General features: G+C 44.3%; 1 protein-coding gene across 2 annotated transcripts in view; it reads left to right on the top strand.

Annotated features, from left to right (window-relative positions):
• The first annotated feature begins 3,017 nt into the window (after nucleotides 1–3,017).
• The window catches only part of ELMO2 (engulfment and cell motility 2), a 46,029-nt gene continuing 30,780 nt past the window's right edge, over nucleotides 3,018–18,266 (top strand). For both annotated transcript variants that reach the window (XM_073683878.1, XM_073683879.1), the window contains exons 1-5: nucleotides 3,018–3,114; nucleotides 16,056–16,184; nucleotides 16,586–16,626; nucleotides 17,561–17,633; nucleotides 17,862–17,912. In XM_073683878.1, the coding sequence (XP_073539979.1) occupies nucleotides 16,107–16,184; nucleotides 16,586–16,626; nucleotides 17,561–17,633; nucleotides 17,862–17,912 (243 nt within the window). In that variant the 5' untranslated portion in view covers nucleotides 3,018–3,114; nucleotides 16,056–16,106. The remainder of the gene's footprint in view (nucleotides 3,115–16,055; nucleotides 16,185–16,585; nucleotides 16,627–17,560; nucleotides 17,634–17,861; nucleotides 17,913–18,266) is intronic.

Genomic DNA, 18,266 nt, shown 5'->3' on the forward strand with positions numbered 1-18,266 from the left:
TGGCGCAGACTGCTATGACTTCTTCTACCAGACAGAAGATGGATTATCCACTTGCCAAATGTTTCTTGAAGCTAATGGGATCCCTTCCGAATCTGTATTAAGACTCACCAGATTTATCCTCACACATAACTTTTCCTCTTTCGGCGAGGAACTATAGCTGCAGCGCACTGGAACTGCTATGGGCACCAAATTGGCACCCCAGTATGCCAACCTTTTCATGGCGAAACTGGAAAATGACTTTCTAGCATCATGCTCCATCAAACCCCTGGCCTATTTTGGTTACATTGATGACATCTTAATAATCTGGACTGAGTCTGAACAAGAACTTCTAAAATTCCATGACAAATTCAATAGATTTCATCCCACCATAAACTTAACATTGGAGCACTCAAAAATGGAAATCAACTGTCTGGATACCACCATAAATATTCAAAATGGTTCAATCCAGACATCAATGTATCGGAAACCAATTGACCGTCCAACATACTTCAGATGGGACAGCTTCCACCGGAAACGCATTAAAAAGTCCATCGTTTACAGCCAGGCCCTTAGATATAATCATATCTGTTCCAGTCCAACGGACAGGGATGAACACCTAACCCATCTTAAAAAGACATGTTTAAACCAAAGCTACCGCACCACCTCCATTGATGACCAGATCATTAGAGCCACAAGGATCCCTAGAAGTCAATTACTTCAGTACGGAGAAAAAGAGGAAAATAATCGTGTACCTCTGGTGGTGACCTACAATCCACAGCCTGAGGTACTGAGAAAAACTGCTAAAAAACTTCACTACATCTTACACAAGGATGACCGGCTAAAACAATATTCAAAGACCTCCCCTTGCTGTGCTACAGGCAAGATCAAAATGTAAGAAACATCATGATCTGAAGTTCAATGCCCTCAGATACACCAATAGGAACTTTTCCTTGCAATGTGAAGAGCTGCAAAACCTGCACCCATGTAGAGACCGAAGAGAGGATACAGATTCCCAACACACAGCAGGAATATAAGATTCCCGGGACATTCACATATTCCTCCTCCAATGTGGTGTACTTAATTCTGTGCACTGTATGTCCTATTGGGGGTCTCTATGTGGGAGAAACAGGACAAAAACTGAGAGCAAGGATGAGGTCTCATCGCCACACGATTACAGATAAAAAAAAACAGGTACCAGTGGCCAAACATTTCTGTGGTTCAGGACACAACATCAACAATATGAAAGTTGTCATAGTAAAAGGAAACTTTAAATCGCAAAAACATCGAAGGGTGAGGGAATACAAACTAATTAGTGTCTTTGGCACCATCCACACAGGAATAAATCTGTCAGGAGGATTTATGTCTCACTACAAAATCTGAGGAATCTGCTCCAAAGACAGTGAGGGCAGCAGGCCTATGATCTTACATGGATATTGGGGCCATAAAACTTTCACAACACTAATCTAATCCAATTAAGGACTCACTCTCCAAACTCAGTTTGTTTATTTAAATTTCAATTTATTATGCCATGCATTGGCTTTGCTTTTCGGTTTTCTTTGTGTGTATATATTTGTGTTTTTTCATATATCATGTTATTCCATACCATGCCTGAGGAAGGGGCCTAAGTTGTCCCAAAAGCTTGCCTTGTAACATCATTTATTTTATTTTTGTTAGCCATTAAAAGGTATCATAACTACAAGATTATCTTGTTTTTCCCACTGAGAGCAATCTTACTTTCTGCAGAGGCGAGTCCTGGTAGAAGAAACACATAGATATCTATGGCTGATTGCTTCTAGAACACCCTCCTCACTTTTTACCCCACTTCTACACTGAACCAGATAAAGAAGTAAAGTGCAATAGTACAACCATAGTGCCCTGCACAGTAAAAGTACCTCTCTTTGCTTCATTCTATAGTAACAGCATAAAATACATTACAGTAGTGAAGTCTTCCTTTATGACCCCCTTATAGTAGAAATTCCCCCCACTGTAGCCCCCATACAGTACTAATGCATGTGGCTGCTGTGCCATAGTAAAATTCCTCTTTATGGCCCTACTCAGCAGTAATATCCATCTTTGTGCTCAAATACAACAGTAATGCCCCATCCTCAGTGGCAGCAATTCAGTACTATATCTTCTCCCGTACAGTAATGGCGTCCACCTTTTATGTCTCAATATAGTTGGAACATCCTATATTGTGGCTCCATAATTTAATAATGTATGGGCCACAATGGGGAATATTCTTAATGGCAAACAATATGAAGCGATAGTGTCAACTATTAGGGCCCCATACAGTAATAATGTTCCCAAATTAGCCCTATTAATTAATAATATCCCCCAATTGACCCTATACAGTAATTACGTCCCCCACTTGCTACCAAAAACTAATAATGTATATTCTTCATTCTGGCCCCCATACTGTAAGGCTATATTCACACTAGGCGTTTTTTATGCAAATTTTCAGCTGCATTTTACAGTATCAGTTTTTGCTGCAGCATCTTTCTTGGCAAGAGATCAGGTTTTGCTGCAGTGAAAAAAACGACTAGTGTGAACATAGCCGGTCTTTCCAATCCTGTAATACTGAGCCCAGGCCACTTTCCTTAACAATGTCCCCTATAATGGCCCCTTCCTGTATGGAAGCTATCCACTATCCATAGGGGTCGCTGGGGAAGTGTCACCACTGGTGCTGCATAGCATGCCCACCTCCAGTCATCCCTCTGCGGATGGATCAGGCAGTTATCCGTTTCCTCACTATTACTGATGGCCATACAGAGCTGTAGGGCTCCGCAGCCCCAGTGCACACACACCGCACTGACTGTAGAGGGCACATGTCCTACAACCGCTGCCCCCACTCAGCTCCCTCTATGACTGACACCATCGCTGTGCATTATGGGACCACTCTGTTCTCCCACAGTAATAAAAGTCAGAGTCCGGGACATCTCGTCCGTGTGTGACAGTGAAGACAGCCAATCAGGCTCTGAGATCATGACTGACCACGCCCCCATCTGCCAGGCGCTTCCCAGCTTTACATTCTGAGTGACGGATTCATCGCATCAATGAGCACACGACTTGGGAAAGCCCGCCCCCTGGGCGTTACCACGGCAACAAGACTGAAGGGAGCGGCGGAGCTGGGAAGAGGTGAGAGAGGGCCTGGGGATGTAGGAATGGGTTAATCCGGGTCACTCTCTGGGGTGTAGTGGGGTCCTGGGCAGAGATGTCCTGGCGGGGGGTGGAGAGGGCCCTGCCTGTTTGCTGGGAGGATGGAGCATGGCCAGGACTAGTGGTGTGAACGCGGCTGTGTGGTGTCCGGGGACGGCACCCGGCTCTGTGATTAGCGCAGTGCGCGGTATGGAGGGGTCTGTATCCGGAGTGACCGGGCTCAGATGCGGAGGGGCCATCGGTGGGGTTAGCTGATTAACACGTCCATTGCCGGAGGCCTCAGAGAGGAAGTCCGGGAAAGTCTGGACAGAGGACCATGCCCCAATAGTCCCCGGCCATGGGGTCACCTGGATAATGGCCGCCAGCTGTCATCTGCTCTCTGACATGGGAGAGCCCCTGGCACACCACGACTTACAGGGGCTGTCCGCTATTTGGGCAACCAGCTGGTGTTATGTATAATAGAAACCCCCTATACAGATTGTCCAGGTCCCCGGGTGGTCATGTGACCACAGTAAGGGGCTGCAGTGGTCATACTGTGAGTTTCTTACAAGCTTGGCTGCAGCGCTCACACTAATCAGCGGCCGCTTATTTTACACAGGGGCGACCTTTTTTGTAGAGATCCGAGGTAGTCTAGTGTAGAAGCCATATGGAAATCAGGCTGGAAGTGCACATGGGCGTGTCAGTGTAACTGGGCTGCTTCAGCCACACCCCCAGTGCACGTCCAGCCTGATTTCCATATGGCTTCTACACTAGACTTCCCACATCGGATCTCTACATAGAAGGTATCATTTCTACTGGGCCGCAAGCCCCATACAGCCATTCCCTCAACTCTGGAGGTAGATCTATGTTCTCCTGACAAGGCTGCCCTGCCCCCAGTAAGATGGATGACCGGTAACATATAAATTGTCTTTTATATGTTGGTATTTGTTTGAATAAAGATTAACTGCACTTTGACCATGGGAGTATTTTGTTGGCTGTACCATTTGGCCATTGCCCTGGAGCTGCTGATGATCAGGCTGAGGGCTGATTACCTAATGTCCAGCCATTGCATGCAGGCGTAGTTGTCACTGGTGACCGGATCTATACTTGTCAATACATTGATCTGGTGTCGTCAGTGGATGTTATGGAGGGGAAGAGGGAAGCGCTTCTGGCATAAGTGAAATTGCTTCTGATCTTGTGTCCCAGCTAACGGGTCACTGACTCCTGTAGAGATTGGGGTTTTCCCCTTGCAGGTAACTATTTTTCTATCAGTGCTTCCTTCTGTCTGCCTCTGCCTAGCTCACGAGAGGAGCACAGACCTGTCACATGGATTATTTCATATTACATTTCCTTTATTATTACATTTGTATTTAGTCATGTTGTAGTGATTTGGATTTGCATTAGAAAAATTGTAATTCTGGAAATCTTTCAGTTCTTGTCAAGCTACTAACTAAGGGCTCATTCAGTCATCTGTACCATTCGGGCTGAGCACGGACCACTAATGCACGGACTGGCCATCCTGACAGCTTCGGTGGACCCACGGCCTGTCCGTGCATTGCGGTCCAATCCGGCTGTTATACGGGATACAACGTCTTGACCTGTATGGCAGAATAAGGGTACGTGCACATGATTAGTGTGCACGTACCCTTACGCTGCGTGCAATCTGCGGCAGCCAGATGTTACAGCACAGTGGATGGAATTTATACAAATCCCATGTCCACTATGTGTCTCTGTGCTCCTGTGGATCACCTGAGGACACATACATGCGGCGCGTCTTTCCAGACCGCAGCATGTCAATTTCTCTTGCAGAGTCGTTAGTCTCCACAAGAGAAATGATATCACTGCAATGTATAGGATGCGGTGAATCCACATGGTTAAATGAACACATGCGGATTCACCTGCGTGCTGCACTTTGGACGCAGCATAAAGTATACTGCATTCAAAGCGCTGCCAATACTGACCATGTGCACATACCTTTAAAGGATTTTTTGGATTTTCATCACCCGGTGTGGATGCAGTCTTCTATATTTGTACATATGTTGCTTCCAAGTGGGTTCCTAGGGCTCTTGGACGGTGCGTCCCTCCGCAGGAGAATGCTCTGAATTATACTTGGTCCATAGTGCTGTGAGTAATTTGTCTGTTTCGATTTGCACGGGCATCGGAATGAGCCCTAATTGTCTATCAGTTGCTTATAGTAATCACCAATGGTTTTCTGGGTTGGTGAGACGTGCTCTTCTTGAGCCCCAGGGCTAGTCTTCATTGTGAACTACCCTCTATTAGGGGACTCCCTAAACAACACAACCCTTTAGGAGATGCCATAAAAGTGTCAGTCAAGGTTATTGGCAATGGGCACTACGAAGATCAGAGTTTTGACATTGGGGGAGTATTCTGCCTATGTGGGACTCTGAGCCATTCTGAGTAGATGGGAACGTCGGACAGATACTGAATATTCTGATTTTGATTAGTGAGTTGCACTTTTTTAGAACCAGGAGAAGGAAATGTATTTATAATCACCAGAAGCAGTACTGTAGTGCTGGAGCTCTAGTGGTACCACCACCAGTCCTGCAGCACGGACATCACATGACTGCTGCAGCCAATCACTATCCAAACAATTGGCTGCAGCCGTCATGAATGATAGATTTGATGTCAGTGGAACATCCCAGGGTTTGAATAGGTAAGGAGGAAACCGCAACCCTCGTGTCCATCGACTGTGCCCGGTATCTCAGCATATCCTCTGTGAAATGACTGGGGCTGAGCTTCAGTACTAGTCACAGCCCAAGGACAAGAGCAGCACGGTATCTGGAAACTAGCAGCCATGTATTTTTTTTCATGCTATGTAAAAATCTCCAATAAAGGAACGTTTCCTGAAGCAATTTCCACTTGAAAAATTTGTTGGATTTGTATGCCTCAAAAACTCATTGTGAACATAACCTTAGGGGTATGTTCCAGGTGGAGTTTTTTTGAAGGATGAAACATTTTCTGAGTTGTACGAGCATGGTTTTACAGTGCCTAGTGTAAAGTGGGCGCCATCACGTCCTGCCATGTAAGTGACTAGTCACTTCCTATTTTCCCACCAGGTGTTCAAAGCCAAAGAAACTCTTGAATTGATGAACCTTGATTTCCCATAGAAATGAATAGGAATAGTTCTTCAAACGGTTTTGGAGGAGAGCCGCTTCGAACACGTCCTCAGAAAACTCTGCGTGAACACAGACTAAGGGCTCTTTTACACGTCCATATCTCCGGTACGAGTGGTGACAGTTTCCACACGTATCGGAGACACTGACACACGCAGACCCATTCAAATAAATGAGTCTGCACATCTCAGTGTGTTTTGCGGACCGGATACACAGTCCGCAAAACATACCACATGGATGACATCCGTGTGTCATCCGTGTGACACGTATCAGCGCTACAGTTAGTGCTGTTCCCAAGCGTTGGTTCTGAACACGGTCCTCATCATGGTTCCCTGCCGGCGCTGCGATTAGCACCAGTTGGGACAATGATGAGAGTAGTGGTGTCTGCTCCTGCAGTGTCCCCACCTGTAAAAATAAGAATAAAATAATAAAATCCACGCTCTCACCTCTCCTAGGTGTCCCCCGCTGTAATCCATGCGACTGCTGCTGACGGGGAGACTGAGCTGGAGCTCAGTGAGTGACAGGACACTGCTCCTGAGCTCAGCTCTGGAGCCGCTCATTCTGCCCAGCTCCTCTGCGGCAGCAGTCGCATGGATTACATCGGGGGACACCTAGGAAAGGTGAGAGCTTGGATTTTATTATTTCTTATTTTTACAGGTGGGGACACTGTGGGAGCAGACACTACTACCCTCATCACTGTCCCTGCTGGTGCTGATCACAGCATCTGCAGGGAACCATGATGAGGCCAGTGTTCAGAACCGGCGCTTGGGAACAGTTCTAACTGTAGCGCTGATTCCCAGGTGCCGTTCGTGTGATCCTGATGCGGCACACGGTTGACACATTCAGACACATGGGACGCGGATATCTTCAGTACCGTTTTTTCCGGTACCGGCGCTATACAGACGTGTGAAACTGGCCTTAACCAGTGGCGACCTGAGGGCTCACTTCAGCCATGCCACGCGTCACTCTTAAAAAGAACAGTGTCACTGGCACTAATGCCATCTCCTATCTCAGTAGTGGGAAAGTCTGTCCTCACTGAATACAGATTTTACCTCAGAATTGAGAGTTTTGATGACTGATTTAATTCTGGCAGAGAAAGAAGCAGATTTATCTGATAAGATATATTGTAAAGCTGCTTATTTTCATGTGTACTATTGATTTATGGGATAAAAATGTAATTTAAAGCAATGGTTACTCTTTAAATGTGCATATAAAAAAATGTACTTTTGTAAGAAAGAAGCTGATCCCATTGTGCGCGGAGCAGATTGTTCATCTGTGCTCCCTGTATGAAATGTTTAGCTAATTAGACGGCTCAGATTTTGTGATTGCGGGCTGGTACTTGTGAGCAATCAAATGTGACACATTCTGATCGGAGCAAGAACCTGGACCGGCTCCAACTGTGGAGAGCGGCAGCAGGAGAGATGACGGCTTATCTGCTGGTGGGTACTTATCTATAACCCACAATGGCTTCCGATAGCCCTTCAGATGTATGGCCACACATTTCATATCAGTTTGTCACGCTTATTTCTCCATTTTTTCCCCACAAGTAATGGTGAACTGTGTAAATTAAACCCGTGTACATGCATGTAGTTCAGTCACTGTAGGGCAGGTCGTGTGAGGAGTCGCGTGAGGGGACACTGGTGTCACGCAGACTAATATCACCTCTATCTAATGTCAGACATCAGTCCTATCATGACAGTGAACATATATGTGACATGCCTTCTTTTTCAGGTGGCTTGTGCCTGATAAAGTGCATAAAAAATACAAAAAAGAATGAACATATGCACTGAAATGTCAAAATGGCTTGCTGTGCACATGTTCAGTGTCTTACAGCTTGTTTAAACCGCTTGGCTTCAAATGCCTTGAAGCGGCTTAAAGAAGTGACCTGACCATTTTTCAGGCGCCTTCCTCACTAGCTTATATATACAGTTCAAAAAAAAAAAAGAGACACGGAAAAAACAGTCAAGGAACGGCCAAAGAGGACGCTTCAGGAAAAACACCATAGTGATCCAAAAACGCAGCGGGTACGCCGGCATGTAAAAGATGTCATGGGCACATACCCTCAGGGTAAGTTCACACAACATCTTTTCCACTCCCAGAACGCCAGAAAAAGCAGATCAAAAGAATTATCTTATTGGTTTCAATGTCGAAACTACTTGCTGTGCACATATTTAGCCTTTGAAAGCTGCCAAGTGCTGAAAAGAAGTGACATGTTCATTCTTCTGGGGTTTTCCGTTAGGAAGACGCTCAGTAATTTGCAATACAAGTCAATGGGATGGCTAAAAAGCGTTTTGTCAGTGTTTTCTTCATCAATTAATTGATTTAAAAAGCATCCTGAATCCACTAGTAAAAAAAAAGCACTCAGGAAATAACAAAAAAAAAAACCAAAAACTCAAGTTTTCAAAACTACAGAGTAAAGGAGCGATTCCTGAAGAGTCTTCTGCTCCATGACAACCGGAAAAAAAGATGCAGTGTGAATGCACCCTACTGTGTGAAAGAAGCCCTGCTGGACCATAGTGCCGGGATAAACATGGCCGCCTCCTTGCAGGCTCCTGGTCCACGCCATTTATACTTTCGCTTCCTACTTACATGAAGAGGAGAAGTAGGTGTCACATTGTGCACTGTTCGGGAAGTGGAGCTAGAAATAGGTCTGAAAAGTAGGAAGGAACACATATATAGAAGTGGTATCATTTATAGGAAATGCCTGCATGATGGCATTCACTCTTAAGCCAAAGTCAGACCTCAATCATCTTTCTCGTAGGCAGAAAATAGTGTTGAGCGAGTATGTTCTATTAACCTTTTCGCCGAGTATGCTCGGCCGAGCTCCGAGTAGTTACAGCTGCTCGGTGATATGGTTGAATCTCTCCCGTGTACATGACTTGCGACTGTTTGACAGCTTTATTACATGTGAGGAATGTGTAAGAAATAGACATTCCTCACATGTAATAAAGCTGCCAAGCAGTCGCAAATCATACACACGGGAGCGATTCAAGCATATCACCGAGCAGCTGTAAATACTCGGTGCTCGCCCGAGCATACTCGGACAGAACATACTTGCTCAACACTAGTAGAAAACTGATTTCCATCAGCGTCTCGGATCTATTTTTCATCTATATTTGGTCAGTGTCAGGTTTTACCACCAACGTTTCACCAGTGCTTGCAAAATAAAAATAAAATAGAAATGGTCTCCTGCTTATTGCAATGTTAAAAAACAGACACACGGCTGACGCATGTGCTCTATGTGATTTTTGTTTATTTTTATGGATCTATAGATCTGTATGGGTCAGTTTGATCCATGACTGGGTTCAAAAACAGACATGTTTCAATGATTTTTTTTGTTGTTGCAGAAACATGGTCTAAAAAAATTGCCATGTAAACAGCCCCATAGGCTATAAGGCCATGTGCACACATTCAGTATTTGGTGAGTTTTTACCTCAGTATTTATAAGCCAAAACCAGGAGTGGAACAATCAGAGGGAAAGTATAATAGAAACACGTCACCACTTCTGTATTTATCACCCACTCCTGGTTTTGGCTTACACATACTGAGGTAAAAAACTTAGCAAATACTGAATGTGTGAACGTGGCCTAATAGGTTCTTGTTTTGTGAAAAACACTAATCAAAAAATACTGACGTCTGCATGAGGCCTTTGATCCAGTTCAGACATCCGTGAAAGTAAAGGAAACTATTAAGCAAGCCTAATGTGATTGTCACAGCTGGCACACACTGCTCGGTGGCAGTCACCAGAGGTGTAACGTATTTTGGCATGCAGAAGGAACTTGTCACGTGCCAGCAGCCAGAGGGCACTGGTGCTTGTAAGAGACACTGATGTGACAACCGCTGGTGGAGAACAGATTATTGCTGCCAGGACCATGTGTGCATGTACTTTGATGAGTCTGCTCTTGGATTTGGCCTGAAGCCACAGCTTCGTAGTCAGCATGGTCAGCAGTGTCTCGCTACTCAGGCGGGCTTTTGGGTATAGTAATCGAAAAATGGACATCTGAATACAGAGTCTGTCAGCGTCTGTCTTGCTGCAGCTTTTCCCACACATGACACTTATCTGCATCACTAAAATGCCGGAAAATCCCATAAAATGTAACACAAACATTTTTGATGACCATGACTATAGGTGCGTTCCTCCTAATCAAAGTTGTTTCCCAGACCCCTGCCAATTTCTTAGCCCAAAAGTCTGCAACAATTTATAGAGCTCCCAAAGCTGTCAATTTTGGTGTTGTATCATCTTTCTCTCTTCTTATTAGTCACATATTGTGGGCACTTTATAATACTGGCTGACTTTTTCCATTTTCTGTAACCTGCATTACGCAGGACATCAGTGATCTGGTTTCTCTGGGCTTTAATTCCTAAATTAAGCAATGTTCTCATTTGATGTACATGGTGGTCTAATTGCTAGGACTGGAGAGAACTGGACGATCAGGTCACCCATTCTTAATAAATAGGTTGACCCACATGCAAAGTCATTCATTGTAGTCTATGAAGTTATGAAAACTCACAAACATTAATGGCATATGCTGCTGATTTATTATAATCTCTCCAATCAGAAGACCCCCTTATCCCTTCTGCAGCCTTCAAATACGAAGGAAAGTTGATGGTTACTGCCAGCACTTCGTAGACAAGACTGCAGTTCCAGACTATGTTAGAGAAGAAAGCTGAAGGACACAGTGGAGCTCGAACGTTTATGAACAATTCAGAAATTTACATATCTCTGCATAAATTTCACCTAAAACGACTTCAGATTTTCATACATGTTCTAAAAGTTGATAAAGAGAACCGAATCCGGCAAAAAAGTTGCAAATACTAGACTGTTATTTTTTGGCATGACCTACATTCCCTTGAGATTCAGCTCATGGGCAGATGTGCTGACATTTTCCTTTAGTTTACAGGAGAATATTTAGAATTTATTGTTCCATCAATGATGGCAAGTCGTCCTGGCCCAGATTCTGCAAACAGTCCCAAACCATGATAATACCACCACCGTGTTTCACAGATGGTATGAGGTTTTTATATTGTAATGCAGTGGTCTTTTTTTCTCCAAGCAGAACACTTTCTCATTTAAACAAAATGTTCTATTTTACGCTTGTCTATCCACAAAACATTGTTCCAATAACCTTCTGGCTTGATTAGGGAATTTTTAGCAAATTGCAGACCAGCAGCATTGTTCTTTTAGGCTACAACCCATGATGTAGTTGCATTTTTAATGTTTTGCACCATTTCTAAATCTATTATTTAAATTAGGTTACTTGCGTTTTTGTATGCGTTTTTTTTATGATGTGTTTTTAGTGCATTTGTGACTGCAGTTTTTCTCTCTGCTTGGTGTGTCATGCTTTACCAATTGACAAAACTTAATTGATATACTTTGGGTGTGGATTACCACCGCGGAAACACACTAAAAACACTTGTGCGTTTTTTACCTCTGAAATTTCCGCACTGAATACAAATCTATGAGGAAATTCTTCATAGAAAGCTCAACGTGCCTGCAAGAGACATTGACATGCTGTGGATTTGAAACATGCACCGCAGGTCAGTTTACGCTGCGTAAAAAAAAATAAAAATCACAGTGGGCATGAGATTTCTAGAAATCTCATCCACTTTGCTGGAACTGTTAAGACGCTGTGTGTTTGACGCAGCAAAAATACGCAGCATCAAAAAACGCATCTAAAGTTCATTGTGGGAACGTAGCCTCAGAGGATCAGTGGCTTTCTGTTTGCAATCCTGCCATGCACACCATTGCTGTTCAGAATCCTTCTGATTATGGGCTCATGAGCCTTAAAAGGAACCCGCGCAAGCGTACTTCTTTCTGCCCTGCTAAGGGCAGAGCAAAGTGCTGTAATGCGCGGGGAAAGGGCAAAGAGCGCCGACGCATGCGCACTCCAATACTTTGCTCTGCCGTCAGACGGCAGGCCAGAGAGAAGTACGCTTGCACAGGAGCATGATGGAGGACACTGAATGACACAGGACGCGTCATCCACGCGAAGCAAGAAGGACAACGGCGATCACAAAAGGAGAGGAGGCGCCGAATCGAGACCAGCAATGCCCATCAGACTGGAGTACGCCGTAGGTGAGTATAATAAAAGGTATTTTTTTGTGTTATGCACAGCACATTGGGGACATATACAACATTCTAGAATGCTGCATATGAGGGCTTGCAGGTGCTCGTCCGACTTTATATGGGAAAAGCCTGGTGACAGGTTCCCTTTAACATTAGCTAATGTACAAGAGGCCTTTAGTTGCTTAGAGGTTACCTTGGCTTTCTTTGTGATCTCACAGATTATTATATGCCTTGCTCTTGGAGTTGGTCCACCACTCCTAAGGAGGGTAATAATAGTTTTGAATTTCCTCCACAATCTGTCTGACTGCAGGAGTCCAAACTCTTTAGGGATGGTTTCATAATTTTGTTCAGCCTGATGATCATCAACAACTCATCTTCTGCTGTCCTCTGCTATCTCCTTTGTTGGTGCCATGATACACTTCTACAAGCACGTGTTGTGAAGATTAGACTTAGTAGATCCCTGTTCTTTAAATAAACGAGGTTGCCCACTCTCACCTGATCATCATCCCATTGAATGAAAACTCTAGACTCTTAATTTTCCTTCAAATTAATTTATAATCCTAAAGGATAACATACTGTTGCCACTCACAGGCATGGGATAGTGGATCATTTTCCTCAATTAAAAATAACAAAGTCTAAGGCCACGTGCCCACGTTTAGTATTTGGTCAGTATTTTACCTCAGTATGTGTAAGCCAAAACCAGGAGTGGGTGATAAATACTGAAGTGGTGACGTGTTTACTTTGATTGTTCCACTCTTGGTTTTGGCTTACAAATACTGATGTAAAAAAACTCACCAAATACTCATCGTGTGCATGTGGCCTAAGGGCTCAGGTCCAAGATCAGATCGCTAATGCACCGTCTGGCCGTGGGTCTCCTTACCCAAGCATGACAGATTCATGTATTTCTATGGGACTGTCCCGCTTGGGTTAGGAGAGCCGAGGTTAGTCTGTGCATTGTGGCCAGATTTGCATGGATATCTGAACGAGCCTTTAAAGGGTTGTCCACTACTAGGACAACCCCTTCTTGATCAAAATGTTTGGCCCTCATAACATAATAAAGCCTATACTTCCCTCCTGTGCCCGCGCCATTACCGCATTGTCGGCACTTGCGCTCCCGTGCAGTTGTTGTGACACCAGCGCCCAATCAGCACTGGCGTCACTGTCCCCGCCTGCAGGCAAATCAAGCATGAAGAGGAAGTCCGGGCTGCGGCTGATCTCTGCCTTCCTCTTCATGTTCAACTCAGCAGGAGGCGAGAACAGTGACGCCAGTGTCACGTGTCAAAACAGCACGGGAGCCCAGGAACCGCGAGTGCCGACACCGCGTGAACGGCGCAGGCACTGGAGGTGAGTATAAGTTTCATCATTTTATGAGGGGGCCAAACAATGGGTATGAACAGGATATTGTCAAAGTAGTGGACAACTTCTTTAATATTTTTGACTCATTAGTATGATTTGCTTCTCTTTACTTTTAGGACTTGTATGAAAATCTAATGTAGTTTTATAGTCCATTTTATGCAGCAATATGGAACATGCTGAAGGGTTCACAAACTTTCAAATACCACTGTATGGTGGTGGTGTACCATGATGGCATTTTTGTCATACAGTTTCACAGTGATAAAAGTTTTTATGAACAGTTTAGAGTTTCCAGATTTTTACACCTGCTTCATTGTTTGCGACTTTTTGAAAAGTCAGAAAATTTGACACAAATGTAGTTCAGTCCCCTTCAGAGTGATTACACGTATGCTGTATGTGTGGTGCAATTTTTGGGTAATTTTCTACAACGTTCAACTCTTTTTGCTAAACGGTCACGAAAAGGGTTAAAAGGAAAAGTAAAGATCGTTTTTCACTTTGCACAAAATTCATGAGCAGCGTTCGCCATTTTTTAGAACTTGGTGCAAAAATATAGCAATGACGCCAACAAAATAAAAAAAGAAAAGTGACTTACAAAAAAACCTCTCATGATGAATCTGTGAGAGGACGGTGTTCGGGTCCAAGATGTGTTTTCTCTAGTTCTAAAAAGTATGCTGAGTAACTGTTGGAGGAGCTTGTTGTGTACCATCGCCTCCGGTCGCTCGCTTTATACTGATAGATGTGCTCCGTGAGAATCACCATAGAAACAGAAGGCTGGATCCCATAGCTCCTGATCATTGCCCATATGTACATACATGACTCCACGGTGGAAGCTCCTCCATAGTCCTACTCCCCTTCGTGTGGATAGACGGGAAGTGTGTGTGGAGTGGGAGCAGCGTGTGGGCGACATTCTCTCTCATCCGCTCTGTAGTCTTGTTTATTTCAGGGTAAGTGTGTTCTGTGGCACTGAGCAGGGCCCCACTGGCTGAGGGTGGAGTTGCCCTGGCACAGGTGGGGCACAGTCATTCTGCAAGATCCTGCATAGAAGATCCTGTGCCTCCAAGGCCTATTTTGAGGAACTGTATTTTTCCATTTTATCTTATTTTTTTACCTATCTGCACACAGTCATCACATTTTATATTTTACATCATATTATACAGCATGCCTCACCAAAGTAAAACAAAATTGTCCTCAAATTGTCCTATTCTGTCAAATTAAACATATAGGCCCCGATGGTTTTTATCACACCACTCTTGCTAAAAAGTGCACTGGAGTAAAATGCGTCATGTTCATTAAGAGGTGCGCTCCATTTAATAAACTAGACACATCTTACAACTGGCGTGCGCTTCCGCCAGGGAAGTTACTCCAGCCAGGGCCTCGCGTATGTTTCTGGCATCATGGACGCTACTTTTGTGATGCCAACTATGAAGTTGATGTGCAGGCTTTGGCATGTCCCAGCTGGGCTGGCCAGGACTAGTGTAAATACGGCAAAAATCGCAACGTTCGCAGCTTCCGATTATTCGGGTCCTCTGGTTTATAACAGGAAGTGACCGCTATTATGACATCTGTGACCATTAATGTGGCTATACAGGAGTGGTGGAGGTAAATGTTCCACTATGCACACAGGCACGTTTGTCAGTCAGGAACCTGGAAAAGCTGGGTGGTGACATCTGTGCGTGCTGTTAGAGAAAAGTTTTGCTTTTGATACGTCCTATTTATGGAAGGAAAGGAAACAAATGAAAAAAGAAACGAGAGAATGCCATGGGGGAGAATGCAAGGGTGGAGAAAGACAGTATAAAAGCAGACGTGGGGGAGGGAAGGTATCTACTATGTAATCCATGGATGGCACCGATCTCGACATAGCCATTTTGGCTAATACAGAGAGGCCAAAGTGGGTTATTCCGTCTATATGATGTCTATATATGCTAAGTGGGCTCATGAACTAACGTTGTCCTCATAAGACCCGTTTGCAGGGTTTTTTGGTTTGGTTTCCGTCTTTTAGGCAAAGCTGGATAATGCGGACTATGGTTGCCATTACCATTACCACATTGGATGTATTTCAGGCCTAGTTGTTCCCCAGTTGGGGATAGATTAGCACAATAACAATACTATACATAGCCTTGACAGCAGGATTTTTCTAGCAGCAGGGAATCAGTGGGGATGACTCCATGAAGTTTGGCAGTATTGCCTCTCCTGGCATCTGTTCATTCCTGGCATGGGGATGAGCAGCAATGTCTGCATCAAATACAATAGCATGCAATCCTCTCCTCAGCCACTTCATCTTCAGCCGTCTGCGATGAGCTGGCTTTTTTATCAGACTTTTATAGCAGCTTTGTTCCTTGGTTTCTCCAGTTGAGGGACTTCCATTGCAATTTTTTTTCTTCTTTCAGAGCTGAGTGAGAGCTCCAGCGGAAGGCTGGCCAGCAAAGACACCAGGCAATATGCCTCCACCTCCGGATATAGTGAAGGTAGCCATTGAGTGGCCTGGAGCAAATGCCCAGCTGATTGAAATAGATCAGGTAAGCAACTCAAAGTACAGTGCATCCCCTTTGCCCCCATGTAAGCCCACATTTACCCTTAATTACAGGTTATCCCATTTCTCCATCATGTCCTACAAGTCTACAGCAGCAGGAATGAGGTCTTACCTATCACAAGTCTTGCATGGTCATAGAGGTTGTACTCCTAGATCAGTGCATCCGGACGACACCTTCTTTATATGAGGACCTGCTGGTGATCAGCTCATCAGTGGGACCCAGTCGTTGTATCCTTTGGGGATCAGCTGTGGGCGGCCATATTTCTTTTGTTGTGGCCTCTGATTGCTTTTACATCACTATTGAAAGAGCCACCAATGGCGGTGACTCCACAGTAGTAGGCACAAGTCAAATGTTTTATCCTCCCCTGATTGATATTTCTCTTGCAGAAACGGCCTTTGGCATCAATTATCAAGGAGGTGTGTGACGGGTTAGTACTCATAATTTAATGTTCATATTGGTGGGACGTTGCAAATCCTTCATGCACATGACATTACTTCAGACATACGTGTTGACATATTCTTCTGACAGGTAGTTGCTGCTTAGTTATACAGCATGGCAAAGAATATAGTGGATTAAAGAGCAATTTAAAGTGTCTGGTACACATCAGAGATGGGGAGAACTAAGGAGTTTTTCTGATCAGGTTAATACTTCAGCAAAGATGAAGGACTGAGTTTCTACAGTAGGTTTTATCTAAAGCGGCGGCCAGGTTGCTGTAATGGCTGTCAAAGAAGCAAGAATAGAAAGTGCTGATGAGAGCAGAACAAAAGCGTGTGAGCAAAGAGCGAAGGACTGAATGGAGGAGCCCGGTTATACAGTCTTATCAGGGTTATGGATTGTATTCACTGGGTATTTGGCACAGCAGAGTTGTAATAGAAGAGTGGAAAGAGAGATGGATGAGGAAAGCAGGAAGGGAGGTGGGTGAGTTCTGAGATGGCGGCCAGTCTAAAGAGCGACCAAGTTGAAAATCAGCACAGAGAACTAGCAAAGTGACAGAGGACTAAGACAGCTAAATCAATCTGCCACGTTAGAGGCTAGTCGACGGTAATGAAGAAAACAACCAGGGTTCCTTTCCTCCTGTTCTACATAAATGTGAAAAGTCAGTAATGGTGTTCATGTGGAGGCATGGCGTTGTGGTGATACTTATTGGAACTGAGCAAAAGTTTTGGTACTGGATCATATTTCAGTCTACACATTATAGGCCCAGTCTGGAGTGGCTGATAACATAGAGCAGCAGCTAATACATACACTAGAAATTATACATGACCATTTTAGAAATTTGACCATAGTATGGTTACAAATAATCTAAAATCCTTTTATTTAGTTGTATGCTTAAAAACTTCTTGTTTTTTATTTCTCCTCAGGTGGTCCTTGCCAAACCCAGAGTATTACGCTTTCCGCTATGCGGATGGACCCCAGCTGTACATCACTGAGCAGGTGAGTCACTGTGCATTACTATAAAACCTGTGCTGGGACCTAGAGATAGGGTGTTTAGGGGACAGTCGTACCCCAGCCCTGGTGCCTGAAGAAGCCCAAAGGCCGTCTGCCGCTTTAGCAGACACCAGAGTTATAAATGGCACAGGTCTGAGCCTCTGACAGCTTTGTCTGTGTTGTGCAGTTGTCTTTTGGGCCATTTCTCTGTATTGACTCTCTGTAGTATTTCAGACTCGTGGAGATATAAAGAATGGAACTATTTTACGCCTGGCTGTGTCACCGGTAAGTTATATATAAACGTATTAACTTTTGATTAAAGGATTCTATTTTTGCCACCTAATATGAGAGTAACATAATGTAGAGACAAAGACCCTGATTCCAGTGATATGTCACTTACTGGGCTGCTTGCTGTAGTTTTGATATAATCACTGTTTTATCACCTGATTGTCACTACAAGACAAGTAAACCTGCTGCCATGTAGTCCTTCATGAGCTCTGTATAACACTGCCCCCACTACTGATTGGCAGCTTTCTGCCTATGCATAGTGTACACAGAAAGCTGTCAATCAGTGGTGTGGGCGGGGTTATACAGAGCTCGGCATTCAGATACCTGGTGGATCAGCACCAGCAGCAGATA

The sequence above is a fragment of the Phyllobates terribilis genome, unplaced genomic scaffold (genome assembly GCF_046119375.1).
Source record: "Phyllobates terribilis strain yellow unplaced genomic scaffold, ASM4611937v1 Scaffold_5__5_contigs__length_657084704, whole genome shotgun sequence".
Classification (NCBI taxonomy): Eukaryota; Metazoa; Chordata; class Amphibia; order Anura; family Dendrobatidae; genus Phyllobates; species Phyllobates terribilis.